Here is a 19,250-nt window from a genome sequence, read left to right on the forward strand (position 1 = left end):
GCGCAGGGGCGGGGCTGCGCGGGCTCACTTAAATACAGAGCCGGTGGGGGCGGTGCGAAGCTGCCGCGGCGTTGCTGCCCGGTTGCCGCGAGTCCTCGAAACTGCCTCCTTGTGGCGTGAGCTTCCAGCCTCGCTCTTCCCCCGGCGGCGGCGGTGGCGGCAGCAGGAGGAGGAGGGAGCGGAGGCGAGCGGGCGGCGGGCTCCATGGAGAGCGGCGGACGCTCGGGCAGAGGCGGCTCTTCCTCTCCGACACCCGGGCAGCAGTGACCGGCGCTTGCGCCCTCCTCCGCGTCGAAGCGGCCGCCGGCTCCGGGACCGACCGGCCTCGCTGTCACTCCCCGCGCCGCCGCCTCGCCTCCCGGCGCCCCTGCGCCCCGACTCGCCCACGCCCCAACTCCCCGGCGGGGTGGCGGCAGCCGGGCCCCCGCGGCGGCGGCCGGAGCAGCAGCGGCAGCAAGAGCCCGCCTCTATGATGAAGTTCAAGCCCAACCAGACGCGGACCTATGACCGCGAGGGCTTCAAGAAGCGGGCGGCGTGCCTGTGCTTCCGGAGTGAGCAGGAGGACGAGGTGAGGGCGACCAGCACGCTCTGCGCCTCCCGCGGCGGCGCCGGGACAGGCTGGGGGCTGGGGGCCAGGGCCGGTCGGGGTGGGGGTCTTAGCCCTTCACCTTGCTCGCCCGACCCTTCGTCTGGCCACCAGGCTAGGAGGGATTAGCCCCCTCCTTCTTTCCCTCCCGCCCTTCCTCCCTCCTTCCTTCCTTTCTCTGGGTTGATAGAGGAGACAAAGGGGCTCGCCCAGCCCAGTGTTCTGCCGGGCCATGGTGAGGACCTGAGGCCGAGACGCCTCCTGGCCGGCGGGAAGGTCCCGGGCCGTATAGGTCGCTTCGGGCGGGAGTCACCATTTTAACTAGCGAATTGAGTAAAGCCAGATAAACCTTGAGTGCTAACGGAGGCGGCAGAAATGGCGTGAGTGTTGCAGCCCAAGCCCTTCTGCCTGTGTTACATTTCCCTTCCATGTTACGGCAATTTGCGGTTTCAGATTAAATCTAGGGATGTTTGTGGAATAGCCAGGCAATCCCCGTGCTTTAAAATAAAACCCCATTCGGTCTAGTTTTCTCAATCCCACTCTTAAGTGGACCTTTTAACTCGCAAGCACTTGGCATAATTATTATATATATATATATATATATATATACACACACACACACACACACACACATATATTTAAAGGCCTCTTTTTAAAGTTTTCTGACTGTAGAAAGATGGCTAGTGAAAAATGTGGAATAATGCCTGAGGAAGAAGATGGACTAGAGGTGGGCAGAGTTGCCATTTTCAGACCGTAACCTCTAGCTCTCAGCATATTTATCAAGGCTTCTTAACTTTGCTGTATTTGGCTTGACATCTGGAGACGAGCAGCCTTTCTTTTTCTGAGAGTAAGCAGCCAGTCTTTAATTTACCTTTCTTCATTGGGTTGATAGTGAGGCTCTCAAGGTTTTCCTGGAGAACAGTTTTTCCTTGTTTCAGTTCCATTTAATTTAAAATGGTTCACTGTTTTAAATTTACTTAAAGCAAGGTGGCCAAGAAAATATTTTATAAAGCATTGCCACTCCTCTCAGTCGGATAAGCATCTGACTTCGACTCACGGTTGGTGGGTTTGAGCCCCGCGTTTGGCTCTGTGCTGACAGCTCAGAGCCTGGAGCCTGCTTCGGATTCTGTGTCTCCCCCTCTCTCTGCCCATCCCCTGCTCATGCTCTGCCCCTCCCCCCCCCCCAAATAAACATTAAATTTATTTTAGGGGTGTCTGGGTGGCTTAGTTAAGTGTCAGACTCTTGGTTTCGGCTCAGGTCATGATCCCACAGTTTATGGGTTCAAGCCCCACATTGGGGTCCGTGATGGCAGTGTGGAGCCTGCTTGGGATTCTCTCTCTCTCTCTCTCTCTCTCTGCCCCTCCCCTGCCTCTCTCTCAAAAATAAATGGATAAACTTAAAAAAAAAATTTTTTTTTTCATTTTTTAAAGCATTGCCACTCCTAAAATGATTAGACCTGGAAAAAATTAATCTGAATTCTGCTTCCATAACCAACTGTGTCCAATAAAGTACCAGGCTAAAACTGGAGACAGGAATTTAATGGCTTCCTTATTGCTAATCCCTGCAGTTAGGATGAATATGACATAGTGTACACTCAGTGGTGTAGTCGTTCTTACTCTATGACCTGAGGCCACTTAGGAGAGCTAGAAACTAGAAGGAGATAGGTTTTTGTGGGGTTGTTTTGTTTTGTTTTTAACATTTACAGAGTAACAGTCAATAAGCATTAAGTGCATCGAAGCCCCGTTAGGAAAAAAACAAACTTTGAATATAGAAGCATATAATAGCCGCCCAGAGTGATCAAGATAGGTCAAGGATCTTGTCTAATTTGCTCACTATTGTGTAATCACATTCTTAGTTGAGTGTTTTTACTGTGTGGGACTTGCCTGAAGACCTTTTAAGTTTGCTGCATTTAATCCTCTTTGTGCTGGTCTGTAGGTGAGGAGAGGGTTGCAGGGCCTAAGTACTTTGCCCAAATGACATAATTAGGAAGTGGTAGAGTCGGAATTCAGGATCCAGTCCCTGTTTCTGATGCTGGGTTCTTGGCACAGGGCTCCATAGCAATTGGGTGCACACTATTTGCTGAATGAGAGATTTTGTGAGGCTGAGCTTGGAAGCCTTTCTGGAAGTGATGACTTTGAAGTCTTGCCATAACCTGAACTTGGAATTCAGGCTTTAAAAACGGTTCCCAGGGGAAGATATAGGAAATAGGAAATTGAAATGATCTGCATTGTGTGAATGGTAAAGCAAAGCCTGAAGAACACTTCAGAAATTCCTGTAACAGATAAAGGAGTTATTTCGTGCTTGGAAATTGTTCCTACTGTAATAAATGCTAAATTCCTAGCCTCGAGTTGAGTCCACAGACTAGTGCCATTAGATAAAATGAAGTAAGGAGCAAGCTCTGGAGCATTTATTAGAGAAATCTGTTATGTAAATAAATCTGGTACCGTGCAGGTTGAGAAACCAAGTCAGTTGGTTACAGAATACGCTGTGAGGGAAGGCTCTGGAATTCTCTAAGTAAAATGCACAGCCAACTTTAATGTGTGGTCTAGGATCTTCATTTTTGTAGTTGTATATAGTTGAGGCTCCTTCTATTATATAATAGTGACAAAGATGAATCTGTTAGCTTTCCTGAACATCTTGCTATTTTGCTGTGAATTTGATTTCACTCTTTTGAAATTACGTTGGTAGCCTTCCAAGGATAAGATACAAAACAGCCTGAATCCACCTCTTTAGCTAATAGATGAGACTTTTTCCCCCTCCTGGGTTAATAACACCTAGATCCCTGTTGGGAGATTTAAATGTATGCTTTATTTAAGGACAAAATGTTTATAAAGTATAAATTGAAATAAAATAAGAATTGCTGTTTGACCACAAAAAGTTATGCAGTGCTCCAGGATGGCTCTCCTTGTACTGAAGGATTTCTCAGTAACCCTTAGTTGAGAACAGATTGTTTTAGGGAAGAAACAGCAGTCTATGTTCTCTTGGGGATGGTTTTATTATTTGCCCATTTTATCTTCCCCGTGAGGTAAATAAGCATTAGGATTTGTATAGTAAGAAATTAGGCAGCAGAGTTAACTTGTCCCAAGATCATGGAAGCTGGCAGATCTTTTTGAGCGCAGGTCCTTTATTTCTAAATCTCCTGTTCATTTGATCCTGTCTCTGGTTCTGTAGGGAACCACCCTTAGTTTTGGTGGTTGGGCTTCCACACAAGCCCACAAATAAGCATCCCATAGAGTAGCTGGGATACTGTGTTTGTACAGTGAAAGAGGACAGTACATTCACAAAAGGTAGCCAGAAATGGATTCTGTTCAACACATTTGCATATAACTGAACAGGGATGCAGAGATGAAAAGTATCAGCTCCTAAGAAACATAGGAGTAAACATAGGAGAAACATTCTGTAGTGTTTGGACAGACAGAAACTGACATAAAGGGAAATCAAGTAGGGGAAGAGTATCATCAGGTACTGACAGCAGGGTTAAGATCACTGGAGCTGGATTTCAGTGAGTGAGAGAGGAAGGACCAAGCATCACAAACAGAGCAAGACTTGGGGCTGTGGACTAGTTGAACTGCAACTTGGGATGGCATTGAACAAATAATGGTTGAAAAAGAGCACCTTAATATATAAGGCTAAGGAGTTGCTAGGCAAGACAGGAACATTTACATTTTAAATGTATTCAAGCTTGAGGATCATCTAGCAGCAATATAAGATAGAGTGCTGAAAAGAGAAATAGAAGTGACTGATTCTGGGTGGAATCCAGGCACAGTTGTGAGAAACACTAACAAAACTGTCTTAAGAACTGCCTATTACTCTTCCACTTGGACTTACTGCCCTAATTAGCTTTTAAGCTCCTTGAGCCAGGGACTGCATTCTACCACCTGCCAAATGCCAAATGTGTATTAACTAAAATGCCTGAATTCTACAAAATCATGCACTAAGACTTGGTTGGGAAAAGCGGTCTTAAAACCTGTGGGACTCTAAAACCAGAGCTCTAATAAAAACAATCTTAATAAGAAATGCTAGTACAGTATTTGTATGTATGTGTATATGTACTAACATTTGTATGCTTGGGGTCAACAGGCAGTCTGCCTTTTCAGATAAACACTCTGGGGCTCATACTTCTGCAGAAGTCCTTTTAGATTTAAGGCTCTGAAGATACTTGCTTCAAGTGGAGACCACTTTCTAATGAAAATTAAATAACTATCTGAAGGCAATCTTTTCTAAACGGAGGGAAATATCATCTATGCCTGCAGCTCTCCTAGACATAAAGGGCTTCTTGGGCCACTTAAGCAGCCACTTCCTTCAAGGGAAGGCATTTTTGTACAATTTGCATCTGTTTTAGGCTCTTGGTATATATCACGAAGGCTTTCTCCAGTGTGTGTAAAAGCTAAGCCCATCATTTCAAAACATTGATGTGCTACAAGAAAATGTCATGATCAGTCCAATTTAGCATTCTTCTATCTACCAATCCCATAAGGATGGTCCCTGATTTATGATTCAACTTGTGATTTTTCAACTTTATGATGGTATAAAAGCAATACGCATTCAAGAGAAACTGTACTCGAATTTGGAATTTTGATCTTTTCTTGTCTAGCAATAATCTGAGTTAAACACATTTTCCCAAAATGAGCTGTTATTTCTGACCCTCCTATACAACTGTGCCTCAATAGTCCAAAAAATAGGACTATTAACTTGTTTAATAGTAGCAGTAGGTAGCTGGTTAATGGATACAGTAACCACTGCCGTAACTTAAGATCTTTTAAAATGTCTGTGTGCATACTGGGTGTTCCTAATAATATACTGCTTGCTGGCCTAATTTTGATTAAGAGCCCCTAATACAGTTAACTGTGGTAAAGTAGTTTTAAACCATTCATGCACCCTGGTTCATGATAACATGTGAAGAAAGAACAAAAACCCCAATACAGCTTCTAAATAGCTACAGTTTAAAACTCTTCATTCCTAATTTAGGGATCACTTGAGGGGTTTTCCAGATAGCCTTTTTTTTTTTTTCTGGGGAAGAAATAGTCATTTGTAGTGACTAGTTGTTCCCAGAAGCAAGATGTGACCAAGAACAGTTATAAGAGTGAAAGCTGAAACACAAATGGCATTTGGGGGCCACTTGGTGTATAGAGCTAAGAATTTAATTTACCTCCATGCTCAAATCTTGAACAGCATTTTTTTAGTTTGCAAGCTCTTACACACCTCCAGTGAGGAGGACTTACTAGGTGATAGTAGGGTTTTGAATCTATACTGTAGATTATTCCAATTCATAGACAAACTGTTGTCTAGTAAGACTCAGGGCTGGTTCCAAGTAGACCATTATCACTACACTACTGCTACTTAAAGTGAGAAGTACTTATATAACAAATGCTTAAAACATTAGGAATCGAAGAAAAAGACAAATGTGGGAAATGGCTTCTTAACAATGACAGGTGAATGGTGTTTTATGTTGAATGTTGGATACACATGGAAGGAAGGTTGAGGTCAGATAGTATAGTAGCAGGAATGCTTATATGAAGGTGGGCAACAGCACTGGCTTTCAGGTTGACTCTGATTCAAGTCTAATTCTGCAGCCTGGTGGATTGACTAACCTTTTTGTAAATCTTTCCTTTGGACTCAGCTCTGGCCTATCTGGAAAGTTGAATGCCTGCTTTCCTCTCCATCACCTTGTCACTAATGTGGCAGACTGTCATCTTGTTGGATACACAAAATGTAATATACCTACACAGGTAGTTGAAAAGGAATTTAAAACCTATGAACAACCAGGTCTGGATTTGTCAGCTATTGGTGTATCCCTTACTAAGATTTTATAACCTAAATAATGTTTTTAGAGCATTACCAAGCATGCTAAAGTACAGATCTAGTAGATTGGGGATGTTGTAGAAATGTTTAGATGGCTTCCCCCCCCCCTCCCCGAGGATATGGAATAATAATGATTTGTGATACAGTTCTTCTAACATGTAGTAGGGATTTTAATGGTCTTTGCTTATGCTATTCAAATTCATTTCTTCTACCCTGCTAGGTAATCACCACCACTCCCCACTCCATAAACAAACAACAAACATAATGTGGCCTTGACCTCACTTGAACTTCGAATGAAGTACTCTAGATGAGTAGGCAAATTCATAATGAAACATACTGGTTTTCAAATCTGTTTCATTACCAAAGGCTCATTATCAAATGTTTTAAACTAGTAGTTTAGATGCTGATCATTCTATACTACAGGTGTTAATTACTCATTTATTTTGGAAAGATACATTTGAAGTTAATGGTTTGATCAAATTTAATCATTTTGGAATCTCAGGGGATTCTTGCATGATAAGGTCTCAGTTTCTGCTAAATCGTTTGTCCAAAACCATACAGATCTGTTTTCATGAGGCTTTAGAAAAAGTAATTTATGAAGGGAACTGTGGAAGCATGTAGGGATTTCCTGTCACTGACTTTTGGAAGACGAGTTCAGTCATATGTGAATTATGTCCTGTAGGCTGCAGATTAAAGATTTGATTTCAATTAGAAGCATAAGTGTTCAGAAAAGCAGGCACAGACTATACTAATGGGTATTCAACATTATTAACCTTATATAATTTATCTCTTAAATACTATCTTGGGACAGATGGGAATTATCATTGATCTAGATATATGACACTGAATTTCATTTTTTCAGGACTCCAACTTTATGAATATTGATGGTTTTGAAATTCCTTGTTTACTAAATAAATAAGAATGTAGTTTTCCAGTTAGCAAGTCCCTGCAGTGTCATGTCCCATTATGAAGGTAATCAAGGAAGTTGGAATTGGGTAGTTAAGAATTTCATCCAACCTACTCGGCAATGAAAAAGAATGAAATCTTGCCATTTGCAACAACATGGATGGACCTATGCTAAGTGAAATAAGTCAGAGAAAAACAGATACATGTTCTCACTCATATGTGGAATTTGAGAAACTTAACAGAGGGAAGAAAAGGAAAGGAAAAAAAATAGTTACAAACTGAGGGAGTCAAACCATAAGAAACTCTTAAATACAGAGAACAAACAGGGTTGATGGGGGGATGGGGAGAGGGAGAATGTGTGAGGGGCATTGAGGAGGGCACTTGTTGGGATGAGCACCGGTTGTTGTATGTAAGTAATGAATCATGGGAATCTACTCTCAAAGTCAAGAGCACACTATATAACTGTATGTTAGCTAACTTGACAAGAAATTATATTTAAAAAATAATAAGAAGAATTTCACCCAGGCAATAAAAACTAGATTGTCCGTAACCCACACCTAGTGACCAGGAAAAGAAGCCTCCAACTCTGCAGTCAGAAACAGTACAGTTTACTTTTCCCTTGATGCAAGACATATGCTTTTATACCTTAAGCATTTTTTATTTTAACTTAAAAACTTACACTTGCCAATCTCAATATATAGGCCAAAGCCTTGGAATACCATAGATATTTGGTAAGCTTCCTTTTTGAGTAAAACAAAAGATGAAATCTGATTCGCAGTCTCACTTTGTTTAAAGAATTTTAATTGAACTTTGAAGACTTGCAGGCTCTTTCTGGATTTTTAAATTTCCTTTTTACAGTAGTCTCATCCATATTTAATAGCAGTTTTTAATAATAACCTACCTTTAATCTTTGCAAAGTCTTTTTTGATAATTCCTTTTTGCCCTTATTTCATCACTAATTCTCAATAATTATAAAACGAATGCAACTGGCAAAATTTGGGGGAAAAGCCTAGTTCTTGGTAGGCTGATGCAATTCAATTAGTAGGAAAGCAGAAGAGCTAGTAATGGCCAACATCGAGTGCTTAGGCCAGGATATAAGGTATTTAAGTCTCATAAACACTCAGTAATTCTACAAGGATAGGTGCTTGGAGGAAACTGGTGTACTGAATGGTAGATTATCAGCCCATCATTGGGTGCATCAAGGAATGAAATACATCTTGGGTATGATCTGTACAGTTGCAAAACATCTTTGAGTTTAAACCAGTATTTTCTAATTCTTGCTAGATTTGTTTATTCTGGCTCTTTAGTTTCTAATTTTGATATGTAAGCCCCGTTTGCTAATACTTTAAATTTAAAGCTGTTTTATGTTTCATTTGACCAAAATTGCTATATTTGGACTTGGTGGTACCCTCACAGTCAGCCATTCATATTTTAGCTAAGGCTTTATCAGCTGTTGTTAATTTACAGTGCTTTCTCTGGATTTGCATTGTTTTGCCAGTTATTCGTTTGAAGGAATGAAGCTGGCAGAAGCAATGGAGTCCTGTCCAGCTAAAGGATGAGAGAAACAACACTCAGACCCCTTGAGCATTAATTGATCACTGCTCTGCGATGATGGTGTGTCCATAGGCAAAAGTGTGCTGCTTTGTTTTCAGATTGAGGGGATAGGTGCCTGAATAGACGTTCCCTTATCTTCCAACTCAGTGTGTTCAAGGCTGGGGGAAAGGTGGGAGTTGCTGAACTCTGGGAGTTACTGTCATCCTGGGGGAAGGCTGAGTTTCTGGCAGCCTCCTCAGGTGGGAGGTGAATCCTTGTGCTGGCTATGAACTCTCAAGTGCCAGCAGTTCCTGCGGCAGGAGAGTGGGAGCTGGGCAGATAGGACCAGTGGCGTGTCAGAAGACCAGTACACATCAGGGATCATACTTTGCTCTGAATTGATTGATTTATCTGGAAAGAATGTTCTTTGTTTACTTAGAGATAATATACTAAGGGAATTTTGTAACCATTTTTGTTCAAGTTGGTTAAGACACCTGTTACTTCATATAAACATCCTTTGCTTATTTATCATAGTAGCCAAGCCTTTGTTGCTGTTTTAAGTTGGGTGCATTTCAACCTAACCTAGCCCACAAATTTTCATGTAGAAGATGGGTATATAATACTTGTTTCAGGTACTGTTTAAGTAGTGAACCTCTAGGATACTCTGTGGTAATGTTTGTTTTTTAAAAAGCATTTGCAAATTTAAAGGTTAATGCTATTCTCGATTGGGGTCTGCAGACTTTTCTTATAAAGGGCCAGATAGTATTTTAGGCTTTGTGGACCATGCAGTCTCTGTCACAGCTACCTAACTCTGCTGTTACAGCATCAAAGCAGCCATAGGCAACATGTGAAAAATGAATGAGTGTGGCTGGATTCTCATAAAATTTTATCTATGAACAGTGGAATTTGAATTTCATATAATTAAAAATATAAAAACCATTTTTAGCTCACAGACTGTACAAAACAAGCAATGCACTCAACTGTAGCTTGCCGTCTCTCCTAGATCATAAATTATAGCTGCCTGATATCAAAAGAAGTGACTCTTACCCATTTATAGAAGTTTGGAATATGAAGGGTACTTCTTCCCACCTAATCATAAGTGTAAAAATAACAAGAACTCTCTATATACCGGGCATTGACTTAATGAATTCCCCTATTCCTTTTTCACAGTATCTGTTATCTTTTAAGTATCCTTACTCTTTATAGGTAAGAACAGGGTGACCTGCCTAGGGTCACATATCCTTAAATTTGGAGAAGAATAAGATTCTGTAACTCACGAATAGCAGATACGACCACAAACCTAAGTGCACGCAGTTCTGGGGCTAGTAAACCCAAGTATCCGCTTTTATCTTTCATTGGTATCCATGATTTAGAGAATTTTACTAATTGAGTCTGGTAGTTGAAGTCATTTCATTAGGTTCAGAATGATTTCGTGGTGTGATTACATTATTGTTGAATTCTGAATTCCAAGAGTGTTTACAAAGGCTGTCAACTGCGCTTTCTTGTGGTATAATGTGTACACCTAATAATTTTAATGAAATTACAAATGGGCTAATCAGGAAGGGCTTTCCAGCCTTGTAAAGGGTTGAGAACGTTACGTCCGTAGTGCTTCGCAGGCTGTGGGGCCTACACTCGCGGTTGGTCTTGCAGGTGCTGTTGGTGAGCAGCAGTCGGTACCCAGACCAATGGATTGTCCCGGGAGGAGGAATGGAGCCAGAGGAGGAACCTGGTGGTGCTGCCGTCAGGGAAGTTTATGAAGAGGTGAGACGAGTAGTAGCTTATTTGCTCTCCTTTCACACACACCGTATTTTGAGATTTTACGGTGTGTTCCCTGTGGCACTTTGGCTACGTGCACTGAGAAGAAGGCAAGGCAGGTCACATGAGTGCTCTTTTTGTTGTCTGACTGAAGATTTTTAAGCGGGTGACCATAGCTAGCATTTTGTTAAGCAGGTATTTGTTAAGCCTGGTAAAAGAGAGCTAAAAATGAATGTAGAAGTCCCCCAGAATTGTGTAACATGCCATCGTATAACAGGCAGTAAGCCTGATCAGTGATCAGTGTAGAACAGGATGGCCCTGTCTCAGAGCAAGGTTAATAAATATTACACTGCAATGCACTGCAAGAATGCTCAGAGACATTAATCACGTGCTGTAATTTTTTCAAATGAGTAAGAAGCAAATTGCTTTTATTCTACTCGTTTTGTCATAAAGTTCGGTAAAAAGTGGTGCGCACGCACATGCACAGAAGCATACACGGCCTGCTTGTCTTCTTATAGTTGATGATAGAACTTGCTTTCTACTCAGAGACAAAACAGCATATTAAGTGCCATAAGAGTTATTGAACAGCAGTGAGGGTGTAAATGGGAAGCAAATGCTAATGCTCCCATTGGGTCTTGGTGTGTAGCTGGAAAGGTCTCAGAGAGATGGGTCTCGAAGGATGAGCAGCTTTCTGAGGGAAGAGCGCGTCCCTAGGTAGAGGCGGCAGCGGGCACTGATGCAGTGTGGATGGGCATGGGCTCACACTGCAGTTCCCGTCAGTCTGTTACCTGTCCCAGTCCCGGTAAAGTAATGAGGACTGCAGTAGGAGAGTAACCTAGAGGAAGAATTGTACCTCCTAAGCCATGTGAAAAAAGCAAGCAAGAAAGACAGTCCTTTAAGTAAGAAGGGGATTGATCAGTTGGTTCAGAAAAAAGTCTGTTTTCATTCGTGAAGCTTGTCCCAAATTGGTAGAAAGTCTAATTTTTGGTCAATCCCTGTCATTTCTTACAAAATAAATGACAACAAATCTGATCAGTCTGAACTTGTATATGGAATAAATTAAACCATGTTGTATAGCAAACCATAGGTCATGAATCTTGGCATAGCCAAAAAACCTTCACAGAGGCAGGGTTGGTATGGAAGGGCCTATTGTGTTTAGATCCTTGAGTTGAAATAGCTAGAAAATAACGTTCGTGTAACCTTTCTTATGAAAGCTAACAGTTTTACATTGCATCTTTTTTATAATAGGCTGGAGTCAAAGGAAAATTAGGCAGACTCCTGGGCATATTTGAGGTGAGTTACAAAAGTAATCCTTGCTGATAACAGAATTAATGATTCTTTCCTAACTGGCCAGATAATCTGGCAGCAGCCCAAGTTAGACATTCCTTTTATCAGTAAGCAAGTAAGTTATAAGGATTAGGGGGAAGGGAAGTAAAAGTTACCTAACTTTGATGTGCCATCAGTTTTATGCAGCATTAAATTACTTTTATATATGACAATACAGTGGAGCTGATAGAGAAAGATCTCTCGGCTCACTGTATATTGTTTAGGTATAAACTTTTTAGGAGGTACAGTGTCCTCAGTATCACCGAAGGACTTAGGTCTCTTGTGGATACTGTCTGGAAATGTACCCTGTGCCTTTAGTGCATAACATGTAGACGATACACGAATAATGACTTAATCCTTAGAGGACTGTATGAAGGTAGAAAACTCAAGATACAAAGAATAGATGCTAACAGCATAGAATTCTCCTGTATAATCTATTATTACTGAAGGCAGAATGGAATTTGTGGAAGGAATTTGGAATTGGCAGGTATTCTGTGGAAGGTAAGGAGAAATGTAGTCAGGTCATGAGACCCAAACTATTCTCAAATGTATTTTCTTCCAAGAGTCAGACATAGATATATGGTATACCTGTATACCTGACACATCGTGACATATTTTTTCAAGATAATATTTAAGGGTTCGTTCAGTCCTTCTGGTAGAACCATATAAATTTGATTTTTAAGGCTTTTTACAGAATTCAGAAATTCAGATTGTGGAGCACTTGGTAGAATTGATGACTCCCAGAATACAATGTTAGTAGTGAAGTTCTTAATATTCAGACTTTCCCAGAATTCAGCACTTGCCTTACCCAATTGAACAGCACCATCTCCTGGTTGAAATGAAAAATACATTGAAGATTTTCTGTAATTCAGAATAGCCATGGTACAAATAGCACATTGTCAATATGCTGGTAAGATTTTTGAAGAAAACGTCTCACATTATAAATAAAGCTTATATAACATAGAAAGATAATAGTATTAACTGCCTTACAAGTGCTATTTACATTTCATAGAATCTGAACAGAAAATAGTAACCAACGTACCTTTCTCCTTAGAAGATATAAGGGAAAATTAGAATTGTCCTGCCTATTGACTCTGGTGATTTCAATGAATTTTTGAACATAGAATAATAAATGTATTTATTTTCCAGATACAGAGATAAGACAATGGGTTCTTAATAATAATGACTAGTAATTTTTTGTTAACGTTTTTCTTTATTTTTGACAGAGAGAGAGAAACAGAGCATGAATGGGGGAGGGTCAGAGAGAGAGGGAGACACAGAATCTGAAACAGGCTCCAGGCTCTGAGCTGTCAGCACAGAGCCCGACACGGGGCTCAAATTCACGGACCAAGAGATCACGACCTGAGCCGAAGTCGGACGCTTAACCGACTGAGCCACACGGGCGCCCCGACTAGTAATGTTTTATGTGAGAGATGCCTCTCATTTTTTGCTGTTCCTATTCCTTCCCAAAGACCTAATACGCTATTTGAATTGAGTGTATTACTCAGGTTGTCTGTGGTGGAAAAAATCGGGGCAATTATCAGGCAACCTGGCTGCCTCAGTCAGTAGAGCACGTGACTCTTGATCTCAGGGCCATGAGTTCAAGCCCCACGTAGGATGTAGAAAGTTTACCTTAAAAGGCGGGGGGGGGGGGGTACCTGTGTGGTTCAGTTGGTTAAGGTCTGACTCTTGATTTGAGCTCAGGTCATGATCTTGCAGCTTGTAAAATGGAGCCCGTGTCAGCCTCTGCACTGACAGCCAGGAGCCTGCTTGGGATTCTCTCTCCCTCTATCTCTGCCCCTCCTGGCTCTCCCCCCTCAAAATAAATAAACATTTAAAAAGGAAATTAAAAAACTCAGACAACAATCTGAAGTCCTAGACTATAGTAAACGAGGCTAACTTAAATCAAGATGAAAGTAGTGAGCCCCTTCATTTTAAGACCAACTCATGTTTAATTTTCACAAGGTGGCAGTTTTAATATGGGTAAAAAATTGAGTTTCAGCATATAGGACTAAAACATTCCAGAAATGACTAGCCCATTCTCAACCTTGGTTGTGCATAGTTCACCTGGCAGCTTTTAAACTGCCAATACTTAATTGAATTAGTCTCTTAAAAAACACATACGTTGAAATCAAAGGTGCTAAATGTTTCCTGTGGGGAGCTAATTTCAGCATTTTAAATGTTTTGTGTTACAGAAAACTCCCTTCTGTACTGGATTAGACAACCGTGTATGCTTGACTATGTGCTAGTCAGCAGTATGCCACAACTGAATTTTTCTCCTCGGAAATGTGTAATGGCTAGTTCCTGTAGATTAAAATGCTTTTCTTTTTATATTCAAGCAGAACCAAGACCGAAAGCACAGAACGTATGTGTATGTTCTTACTGTCACTGAAATCTTAGAAGATTGGGAAGATTCTGTTAATATAGGTAAGTTCCCTTTCCTTTTGCCATCCAGAGTCTTAATTCTGCTACTATGTGCTTGTAGAGTTTTCGTCTTAAATTATTTTGGGTTACCTTTTTTTAATAAGATCAGTATGTCCACATTTGAATTACATCAAAATTCTTCCCCCAACATATTATTTATTGTCTAAGCCATTCCAAAAAACAATAAAGCTATTATTTGTAGGGGAGGAGTGAGGGGCACTGTCAAAGGATGTGGCTTATTAGTTTTTTTAAGTGACTTTACTATATACTGACCAATGTCATACTGTTTTCTAGGAAGGAAGAGAGAATGGTTCAAAGTAGAAGATGCCATCAAAGTTCTCCAGTGTCATAAGCCTGTACATGCAGAGTATCTGGAAAAACTAAAGCTGGGTTGTTCTCCAACCAATGGAAATTCCACGGTCCCTTCCCTTCCAGATAACAACACCTTGTTTGTGACTGCTGCACAGACCTCTGGGTTGCCATCCAGTGTAAGATAGAATGGGGAGGGCCTCCCATGTGCAGTCTCACGGGGAGAGGTCTGTATTTTCCTTGGCAAACATCTGAATGACGCCTGCAAACTGTCTGAATTTGCCATGCAGGATTTTCAAACAATTTGCATGTTTTTCAGATGTTTTCAAATCTTCTTTAAAAAAAAAAAAAAAGTGTAAAATATTTTAATAAGCCAAAGCCATGTGTAATTTTTTTTAGATGCCTTAACTATGCCCCCGGCCCCACCCCACCCCCCATTTTAGTTGTCATTTTTTCACAACATTTTGTTCAGTTTTTTTGTCCATTTGATGTCAGTCTGTGGTTTTTGCCAGATCACCTTACTTGTGGGTATATTTTTCCCTCTAAGTTATTTTCTCATTCACAGCATTAAGGTATTCAACAAATTCTGTTGTGGAGATTTATGAAAATAATTCTTGATATTAAACGAATCTACTGGTCCATAAACTTGTTTCATAGGATCACAGTTTTAATTCATAAATTCCAGACTTGGACTTTATGGTTCAATAACTGTTTTGACAAAGGACTTAATTTACTATTTTCAGAAATTTAACTCATTTGTCTGTTTTCACAACTGGTATTATGTCACTAGCTACCCAATATGGCCAATTCCTGCCCCCCCCCCTCCGCCCCGCCCAATAACTCAATAGTCCTTTAACACAAAGTTTAACTATATAGAGTAGTTTTTAGAGAGGTGTTGTAAGAAAAATGCACGCAGTAAATACATCTTATCATGAAAAACTGTGTTCATGGAACTTGAGTTAGCATGCTAGGTTGCCAATTCCTTTTATCTATAATCTCTTTACACAGAATACTTGATTGAGAACCAGAATACCCTTGATGTAAATTCCTTTTAAAGATACATTTCCAGTTTTTGAACTTACTGACCCCTCTTCAGTTAAACTTGCTGGTACTACTAACCACAGGATTAGAGTCTAACCTCAAATGCTGATCAGTGGTGACTGCATCACAATTGAGTAAAATGGCCTTCTTACTGTTCAGCTGTTACACACTTAGATATTAGGACACCTCAGAATGTCTCATCTTTTATAGATTGCCAATAAGTACTGTTTATCCTGTAACTTTTGGGGCACTGGAACATACCTGAGCTAAGAATTTCGTCTTAACACTTGTCTTTATACTCACTCACCACCAAGAATCCTATTGAAAAACACGTAAGGTACCCTGTCTGAAACTCCTGTACTCGCCGACCGCCAAGTCACAAATGAGATGGGAGGAAAACAAACTTTGAATAAGACATGGGGTTGGGGGGCAAGTGAAAGATCTATGTAGACGTTAGCCTTGTAAATATTGTAACTGGTGAGTATAGAGTAGAAAGTAAGTATGGTTGTACATTTGTTCCACAAATTGTTAACCTTTATAATTGCTGCTAAATAGTGCTGTTACACTTAAGAAAAATCAGTGCCATTGTTCTAAAAAAGATCTTGTGCCATAAATGCAGCTGAAATATAAGCATTAGTTCACAAATTAATGCTGTCAGAGGAATGAGCAAAGTAGAAAAACTTTTAACCAATGACATTTCATTTGAAATTATGTAGTGTGATCAAACATGATCATCCAGAGTTTTTATATTTTTCTTTGTACAGAGGTTATCCATTCTGGGTGTTTTTAAAAGAAACATTTTAAATCCACAGATTGACACTTTCTATCACTCTTCAATGGACTAGGATTTTTTTTCAGTAACCTGAAATTTCTTTAAATTACATACCTTAACACGGCAGAGAAACTGGATTTTGTATATAAAACTGTCCACCTGAAATGCTGTCACAAGTACTGGGGGAGGGAGGTTTCTTGTACATGATATTCTTAGAGGTAATAATGCATGAACTTATTTTATAAACTCTTGGACTATGTATTTGACATGTAAAATATGTACAGTATTAATGTCCGCCACCTCTTAAAAAGTGAGCCTATAAATATTGTTGTATAATTTTCTTTGGTCAAAAGCATTTGGACTAAGTAGTGCCACTCGGGTCAGGATTTTCTTCAGTGCCATTTAGCAAACCAACTGTCTTTAGTCTATGCAACTAGCAAAAATGGGTATGACACAACAGAATACAGTTGTTACACTTCGAATTTCACATGAGGGATTCTTTACTATTCTTCTGGAACCCAGTCTAGCAAAATTAGAGGAAAGGCCCTAAGATTTCTGTGAAGAGAAAAAGCCAACATTGTCAGGCTCAACAGTTGAATCTACTACACATAACAAATAGTGTCTACTATCTCAACCCTCCAAAGTTTACACTGTTGGGAATCATTTGTGCTTTCTGTGGGGTAGTTGGATGAAATTGGCAGCTAAATTTTTCAGTCCCATGTGCCTCCTAAATAAAATAACTAGGTTACAAGTTGACTTGCAGACACAAAGTAGCAACTATCCTGAATAATTGTTGGGGAGTTTTGTGTGTGTGGCTTTTTTTTTTTTTTAAATAAACAGGTGAAATATTCCAAACGGGCACATGCCATTCAATTTTCTGTCAATCACAGTTGTATAAAGTAGCAAAACTGAAGGGGTGGGGGTGGGGGGTGGAGATGACTGTTGTATACACTCTAAATTGCCTTGCATGGTCTCATTTGAGATAATTGGTGTAAGAATCTTGACTTTTTTTATATTTGGAAACCAAATAAAAATGGAAATAAATTACCTTTTTTTTTTTTTTAACATAACTGAACATCGTCCAAGTGGAAAACTTGTTTGGCATTCCATTGTAAAAATGTTACTGTTCTCTCGTTGATGGGTCGTAAAGGTCATCTCTCAGTTTATACTTTATACACTTCCCACTTCCTAACTGGGTTTAAAGGAACTTCCTGCCAGTCAGGTGTTACCTGCCATTACTCTCCCAAATGGATATTTGTCTTACTAGATACCATTCTCGTGGTGCCATGCTATGGTTGTCTTATTTATTGCCATTTCTGTTCCTCTGTAGATTTTGTTTCTTAATAATTTTCAAGTTCTTCTAGACTTTATTCCATAAGTACTCTGCTATAACATGCTGCAGATAACTTTATATACTACCATCACTTAGCTGTTTTAGAAGGGTAAATGGCTAGTCACCTTGTCCACCATTGTATTTCCCCAAAATACTGTTTGCCCAAGACCAACTTAAGAATCCTCATGTAAAAGTTCCATTCAAACCTCATTTGGCTTTTGACTAGGACTATTGCGGGGGGGGGGGGGGGGGGGGGGAGCCTGGCATCTTCCAATACTGTCTTCACACTGGGATACAAGAATTCTCTGCAGGTACCTCTAAGCTGAACTTCGTAGACAAACCCTAAACCCTAGTCGAGTTTATTACTCTCCTCAAAATGGTTGAAAGCGGGAATGCCCTAAGTGGATTCTGTCTCAAAAGAAGTTTCCAGCTAACACTTTGTTTCATAAGTTCTTGGTGTTTATCAGAAGCTGTGCAATAATCAGCATCTGCTTTATGCCCAGCATTGTTGCTTATATAGCACAGAGTAAGTTTGCCCTCAAGAAGCTTATAGTCCAGTGGAGTAGAGATAAGTGACTTATCTAGGTGTTTACATAAGTTCCTAAAACGTCTTTCAAGGTGTTACTTTCTTAAGCAACATTTTATTTAATAATGCAACCCCCCCTCCAGTACTTAGCAACATTTTATGTCGCGCTATAAAAAAAAAAAAAAAACTGGTTGAAAATGATCTCCCTGGTGCTACCTTCCCCCCTTTTAATACCTTCCTGACTAGTGCCATTGGCTAAACAGCAGTAAGGTGAGAAGGCCCCTAAGGCCTGTCTTATTATTAGCATTGCATTATACAAAGACCCAAATTTATTCAAAGGCTCAATTGTCTTTTTGCCAGATGCCAGTCTTAATTTCTCTACTTTGCTATGATTCCAACTAATTATGAGCCCCAAAGCTACTCTTACCAGTATATGGAATACTAACTACCCCCTGGAGATACTTCCTGGTTATTAAAACACCAATGCCAGTATTGTAAACCTGGTTTTCTCAAAAATTTTCTTAATGTTTGAGAGAGGAGAGCAGGGAAAAGGGCAGAGAAGGGAGGAAGAGAATCCCAAGCAGAATCCAGAGACCATGACCTGAGCTGAAATCAAGAGTCAGGCACTTAACTGAGTCACCCAGGTGCCTGTTTTTCTCAATTTTTAATAAAACATTCCTTGAAAGAATTAAAATGAAAAGAATACTTCGACCATTAATGTGTATCAAGAACCTTAAAAACATATCTCTTGATCAAATTATTACACTAGGAATCCAACTTCTGTCCAAGAATGCCGACAAAGATTTCTGTACCAAGATTAGGCAACTCAAGTGAGACATGGAAATAACATACTCATGCCTAAAGGGGCAATGGTTAACTAATAAGTAATATGTCTATGTAATGAAATATTATGCAGACATAAATGACAATGCGGGT

General features: G+C 40.2%; 1 protein-coding gene across 2 annotated transcripts; it reads left to right on the forward strand.

The window, feature by feature from the left end:
* Nucleotides 1-29: 29 nt before the first annotated feature.
* NUDT4 (nudix hydrolase 4) lies at nt 30-17,502 on the forward strand. Of its 2 annotated transcripts, none has more exons than XM_042947354.1 (5): nt 30-568; nt 10,479-10,589; nt 11,832-11,876; nt 14,249-14,336; nt 14,628-17,502. In XM_042947354.1, exons 1-5 carry the CDS (start codon nt 470-472, stop codon nt 14,828-14,830), a joined length of 546 nt encoding a protein of 181 aa, XP_042803288.1. In that variant the 5' UTR covers nt 30-469; the 3' UTR covers nt 14,831-17,502. The 2 variants fall into 2 exon arrangements, with proteins under 2 accessions (XP_042803288.1, XP_042803287.1); XM_042947353.1 differs by having other exon boundaries at nt 385-568; nt 14,252-14,336.
* The last annotated feature ends 1,748 nt before the right edge of the window (nt 17,503-19,250 follow it).

The sequence above is a fragment of the Panthera leo genome, chromosome B4, assembly GCF_018350215.1.
Source record: "Panthera leo isolate Ple1 chromosome B4, P.leo_Ple1_pat1.1, whole genome shotgun sequence".
NCBI lineage: Eukaryota > Metazoa > Chordata > Mammalia > Carnivora > Felidae > Panthera > Panthera leo.